The sequence below is a fragment of the Oryza sativa genome, chromosome 6, assembly GCF_034140825.1.
Source record: "Oryza sativa Japonica Group chromosome 6, ASM3414082v1".
In the NCBI taxonomy this organism is placed as follows: domain Eukaryota; kingdom Viridiplantae; phylum Streptophyta; class Magnoliopsida; order Poales; family Poaceae; genus Oryza; species Oryza sativa.
This window is the reverse complement of record NC_089040.1, coordinates 17,426,455-17,432,742: the sequence shown is the minus strand read 5'-3', so window position 1 is coordinate 17,432,742 and position 6,288 is coordinate 17,426,455. Positions and strand designations below refer to the sequence as shown.

Genomic DNA, 6,288 nt, shown 5'->3' with positions numbered 1-6,288 from the left:
CAAAATTTAAAATTATGTTGTCATTTTAATATATTTGAATAATATAATGAGAAAATATATATGCTATTATATGAGAAAATATAATGATGCTAGCCGCGCAATTTGCACGGGCCACCATGCTAGTTTTCTTAAAGAACTCATCAAGTCTAGTATTAAAAGCATCTTCAATTGTATCACGATTTTTATCGATATAAGCCCTAAGAGATGCATCTACAAAACTATCAATAGTTTTTCGAATAGCAAGAGATAGATCGGGCGGATCAGAGGTATATATAAAACCTGACATACCGAAGGAGAGAAAGATTAGAAGAACCAAAATGTAAACGATTAACTCACCCTCTGTTACCTAATTCTTGAGGCTCAGAATCGCCATGCCTGAGCTGCTAAACATAGCAAGAGCTCGCAACCATGTTTTAGTAAACGGTTCTTCTGTTTTTGACGCTATGGTCCCCTATTCTTAGGCCACGACAGCAAATCTTGTTTCTTTCCATGCCCACCTGACCAAAAGCAGCAATTTTTCACGCATTCTCTTCCTCCTCCCCCCTGACAACTCATCCAACGACATTGACCACCTCTCTCTGCAGTTTTCTCTGCTGCCAGCCAGGTGAATACCTCTTGGGCTTGAGATATTGATTTGGGTCCAGATCATCGAGGAGCCATTGATAGATTGCAAAAGCTAGCTGTCTGGGAGATGGTGGTGGATGAAGGGATGTGCTGCTAGCAGAAATGGTGATCGGGAGCAAATGTGGGTTGATGATTCTCGTACCAGAAGCATTGTTTGATACGATTTTGATCAGCTGGCGGGAGAGGAAACATGTCATCGGAATCGGATCAAGCCCCCTCGCCAAGCTCGCCCTCGTCGTCGTCGTCGTCGTCGTCAGGAAATGGTTCCAACAAGGCGCCTCCGCCGGAAGAGTCTGATAATTCGAGCAGCAATGGGTCGTCGTCGTCTAGCCCGACACCTCCTTCGTCGCAGAGCTCCGACTCCGACTCCGGAGGAGGCTCGAGTTCGCCGTCACAAGGCTCGTCCTCGCCTAGCCCGCCTCCGCCGTCGGGGAGCTCTTCCGAGTCGCATTCGTCTCCACCGCCGGCGCCGCCCCAGTCTTCTTCTTCTTCTTCTTCTTCTTCTTCGAGTGGTGGAGGTTCCAAGTCTTCGCCGGAGGCACCGTCTCCGCCATCCGAGTCATCTGGAAATGGTGGCGGTGGCGGCGGCGGCGGCCGCTCCTCGCCGCCGCCAAACTGGTCGCCCCCTCCGCAGCAGCAGCAGCAGCACCAGTCCGGAGGCTCAACTCCATCACCTCCTCCGTCTCCGTCCTCTAACCAGCCACCGCCATCGAGTGGCTCGTCAGCGTCATCGTCGGAACCATCTCCGCCTCGCTCATCGCCGCCGCCATCGCCGCCGCAATCAAGTGGCGGCAATAATGGCCAACCGCCTAAACCTTCCGGCGGGCAGCAGCAAGCTCCTCCGCAGTCACCTCCGTCGGCGGCGAACCAGTCGGTGGTGTTCATTCCCGTCCCGGTGGCGTCGAACAGCCCTCCCGGAATGCTGCCGCCACCGCAGGTGATCGACGCCACGCCCTCCGGCGCCATCTCGTCGACCAACTTCCCCGGAGGAAGAAACAGCACGGCGGGCTCCTCCAACACTTCATTGTCACAGCAGCAACACACAACCGTAAGCTCGACGGCCCAGGCCAGCAGCAGCGGCCACATAGCCGCCGCCATCGCCGGCGCCGCGGTCACGGGCCTCCTGTGTGCCATAGTGGCCATCTACCTCATCGTGTCGAGCCGGAGGAAGAAGAAGATGGATGGGCTGGTCTACCACTACGGTATATATGCAATGCAGTGCAACTATATATGCAAAAGCACAAGAAATTGTGAACTATATATCGCAGCTAAATTAACAACGGTGATCGGATGATCGGATGCAGATGGCAACAACTACTTCGTGCCATCGTCTCAGTTTGGCGGGTCAAGCCGCAACCACCACCCACCACCGTCGGCGATTATGCTCAACTCCGGTGGGGCGTCAGCGGACGGCGGCGGGTACTACAATTCGGGGACATTCTCGGGCGGAGAGGGGACAGGGCCGGCGGGGTCCAAGTCGCGGTTCAGCTACGAGGAGCTGACGGGGATCACCAGCAACTTCTCGCGGGACAACGTGATCGGCGAGGGCGGGTTTGGGTGCGTGTACAAGGGGTGGCTAAGCGACGGCAAGTGCGTGGCCGTGAAGCAGCTCAAGGCCGGGAGCGGGCAGGGGGAGCGGGAGTTCCAGGCGGAGGTGGAGATCATCAGCCGCGTCCACCACCGCCACCTCGTCTCCCTCGTCGGCTACTGCATCGCCGCGCACCACCGCATGCTCATCTACGAGTTCGTTCCCAACGGCACCCTCGAACACCACCTTCATGGTAAGTAATTAATTAATCAATTCATAACACTAGTACACAAACTTTAATAGGTTTCAGTTGGAAACCGGCGCCGGTTTTTCAGCCGACACCTATACTCCCGGACATAGGTGCCGGTGTTTTACAGCCAGTGTTTGCACTCTGTTCGAAGTTTTGGGAATTTCAGCCTGCGGCATGACACTATTTCACCACTAATATTTTGTGAAAAAAATATATTTTTTTGTCATTTAGAAAAAAAATGGTTAAAATTTATTCAAATTTCAAAAAAAATAAAAAATTCCGGTGCCCCTTGACGTAAATATGCAAAACAAAATTAGAAACCATGTTTGCAGCTTACAACTAATTAATGTCCTTCTATGTAGGCCGTGGCATGCCAGTGATGGACTGGCCGACGAGGCTGCGGATTGCCATTGGTGCAGCCAAGGGGCTAGCATACCTACACGAGGACTGTAAGTTTAATGATCCACATTGACGCTCATCGATCTATCTTATATGCTGTTACACATCACCTAGCTAACACTGGAAAAAAGGCGTTTTGTTCTCTCCTTGGCAAGATAGGCCACCCGCGGATTATCCACCGGGACATCAAGACCGCCAATATCCTACTGGACTACTCGTGGGAAGCACAGGTACGCATATACAGTACATCGATCTCCCCAGCCAGCTGCCATCTTCAATTCAAAGTTCCATGGTGTTTGATGCTTCCATCCATGGTGGCGCAGGTGGCAGACTTTGGGCTTGCGAAGCTGGCGAATGATACGCACACTCACGTGTCGACGCGCATCATGGGCACCTTCGGGTACCTAGCGCCAGAGTACGCCTCCAGCGGCAAGCTCACGGACCGCTCCGACGTCTTCTCCTTTGGTGTCGTCCTACTGGAGCTCATCACCGGCCGCAAGCCGGTTGACCAGACGCAGCCCCTCGGAGAGGAGAGCCTCGTCGAATGGGTATGTTTTGATCGTCGAGGGGACGTTCTACCATTAAAATAGATATAAAAAAGTCTCAAAAACTTTCACAACATTTATACAATATATATATATATACCACTCCACGAAATCTTAATTAGATCTAAACCCAACTCACACATTGAGATGTTTTTCCCTCAATGTGTAGGACAAATTTGAACTTAATTTTTGGTAGAGTGATAGATGTCATTATATTTTACATTGTCAATTTCTTTTTAAAATTTTTATAACTAATTGCATTTAGTTTGGAAAAAAGGTACACGAGAGAACATCCTCTCGAGGGATTAGAATTATTTTCCGTATCTCCTCCTACCCCCACCCGCCACCGCACTTTCGATTTAAAATTTGTCTTTTTTGCCTTATATACAACGCCATCTCTTCTTTGCAGGCACGACCAGTGCTGGCGGATGCGGTAGAGACGGGTGATCTCAGTGAGCTGGTTGATCCACGGCTAGAGGGCGCATACAACCGCAATGAGATGATGACGATGGTGGAAGCAGCGGCCGCATGTGTTCGCCACTCCGCTCCCAAACGGCCGCGGATGGTGCAGGTGATGCGGGTACTAGATGAGGGGAGCATGACGGACCTTAGCAATGGGATCAAGGTGGGGCAGAGCCAAGTGTTCACTGGTGGCAGCGACGCTGCTGACATCCAGCAACTCCGTCGTATCGCATTCGCCTCCGAGGAGTTCACCGGAGAGTTTGAGCAGAGAACAACCAACTCCAACTCTGAGTCGCGGCCGATGAATCGGATACCAGAGTAATAACGCCTTGTATGTTTTGAAGTGCTTAGCACCGGTGCAATTACGTGATAAGGGTGACAACAAGAGGTGAGTCCATATAGAACTGAACTGAACTCAAAAACACATGTAGGAAATTCAGGGTTTTGGGTCTAATTTTCGGCAGTTTGTACTTATGTACTTCAAAACCCTTTTGCACATGGAGGACATTCAATCAAGTGATAAAGATATAGGGAAATCAGTCTATTAGGATCCATAATGGTTTGCTAAGCACATACCATCAGCATGATGATTTCTTAAGTTTGGTGACCCAGTAAGCCACTGGTCTCTCTTGCACTTCAGATCCCTTCTCAATGGCCTCTTTCCATTTTACTCTTGCGAATGTGTTGACGACATAAAACCTAAACAAATGTCCTTTGTAAGCAGCCTATTACTGTGGATTCCTCTAGAATTGTAGTAACACTACTATTAACCTACAGGGATTCCATAACAAGAACTAACAGTGAAGTTAATGATGACAGAACAGGCACTAAGGTATCAATGTCGATTCGTAACCATAACCAACAGTCCTAGGAAGTGACTATCATTGCTAATTTATATATGGGATAAGTCCATTTGACCCCCTCAATTTTTAACTTCGTCTAAAATATACCCTTAAAGTTTAAAACCGGGTATTTTACATCCCCGAACTTTCAATACCACGCAGTTTACCCCCCTGGGTGGTTTCTATCCTAGTTTCTGCAATTAATCAATGGGAATAAGACTGTCACGTAGCCGGCGAGCAGCTCGTCACCGCCGGTGATGATCGCGTCATTTAATTGATCGATCGAAATTGCATGCTCCCATTTAATTTTCGATGCGTTTTGCTGTGCAATCGCATACCGCTGGAGTTGATTGATCGATCGAACAGCAAGATGACGAAGCGCGTCGCGAGCAGCTCGTCTCTGCCGGTGATGTATGCTTGACGGTGGAACGGTTTCGCTATGGACGGTTTGCATGGATCAGGATCGGTGATGCTCCGGGCGGCTGCCGCCGCCGGTACACCATGCAAGGACAGAAACTCCGTCGCTGTTGGTGCATCGAGAAGGTCCAGCGAGAGCAACCGATGCGTTTGCATTCCACACTTCACCGGCGGCTCGTCGAGAACCTCCGGCCGTGGTTGTTCGCACTCGCCGGCAGCGGGCGGGGCGGCAAAGACGACGACCACCACGGGCCACAGCGGCGGGGCCGCGGAGGCGGCATCCGCAGGGGCGGCGTCCGCAGGGGCGTGGCTCTCTTCTTTGCGCTGTCTGCGGCATTCATCGGCATCAACGCTCGAGCTGACCAACCCGGTGGCTTCTGGCTTGGGAAGAGAGAGGAGGGAAGATGATGAATCAGTTTGACATGTGGGATATTAATTATTTTCTAATATATTTTGCTGACTTAGATTGACACATCAGCGCCACACATTGGCGAAACCACCATATTTCAGGACAAGGGGGGGGGTGATTTGAATGGTTTTAAGAATTGAGGGATGTATTATATCCGGTTTTGAAGTTAAGGGGTGTATTTCAGACAAACGCTATTGATACTTGTTAAATCAATGTCTTGATTAATGTTTTTATGATGAACAATTGGCATGCGAGTTGATTACACTAGTTTAGATACGATGGTGGTTTATTGGACAGAGTGGTTTTTGCTTTGGGTGTGATCGATCAGACAGGCCAGGCAAAGGTGGTCGGATTGGGCAAAGTAGTTTTGCTCTCCGAATGAGACTGGTTGGACTAGCTAGGCAATGGCGGTCAAACTAAAGGTTAGACGGCGGTCGGACCAGCTGGCTCGATGGTCTCACCGGTAGACTCCAGCTCGGAGTTTGTTTCAATTGTCTTTATGGATAATCTTGATTACTTCATGTTAAAACTTCAAGCTGATCTTTATACGTAAAATATATTGTTCCGTGCTAATGTGAGTCAAGTTGGGAAAGAACTCGTGCTTGGATATGGTTTCTTTGTTAGTTCATGTGTAGGTATTTCTTGAGGCCTCGGTAGTATTACCAATGATGGATCAGGACTAGACTTGAGAGAAGTTGAGGTCCAGACGATCAAGGAGATCATGTGTGATACTAAGAGCAATGCACATGAAGGTAAAGTTTTCATATGGCATATAATAGGAATTGTGCGCATATAGAAAGATGAGTTGAATT

The 6,288-nt window shown here is 49.6% G+C and overlaps 1 protein-coding gene across 2 annotated transcripts; it reads left to right on the top strand.

The window, feature by feature from the left end:
* Positions 1-518: 518 nt before the first annotated feature.
* On the top strand, positions 519-4,418 carry LOC4341066 (proline-rich receptor-like protein kinase PERK12). 2 transcript variants are annotated; one of them, XM_015786515.3, is made up of 6 exons: positions 519-1,826; positions 1,929-2,405; positions 2,765-2,851; positions 2,961-3,031; positions 3,125-3,349; positions 3,756-4,418. In XM_015786515.3, exons 1-6 carry the CDS (start codon positions 815-817, stop codon positions 4,128-4,130), a joined length of 2,247 nt encoding a protein of 748 aa, XP_015642001.1. In that variant the 5' UTR covers positions 519-814; the 3' UTR covers positions 4,131-4,418. The 2 variants fall into 2 exon arrangements, with proteins under 2 accessions (XP_015642001.1, XP_025881812.1); XM_026026027.2 differs by having other exon boundaries at positions 2,961-3,349.
* The last annotated feature ends 1,870 nt before the right edge of the window (positions 4,419-6,288 follow it).

Coding starts and splice junctions, on each gene's coding strand:
- LOC4341066 (XM_026026027.2), top strand. CDS start 815: ATGTCATCGGAATCGGATCAAGCCCCCTCGCCAAGCTCGCCCTCGTCG. Junction 1,827..1,928: donor TGGGCTGGTCTACCACTACG/GTATATATGCAA, acceptor GATCGGATGCAG/ATGGCAACAACTACTTCGTG. Junction 2,406..2,764: donor CCTCGAACACCACCTTCATG/GTAAGTAATTAA, acceptor CCTTCTATGTAG/GCCGTGGCATGCCAGTGATG.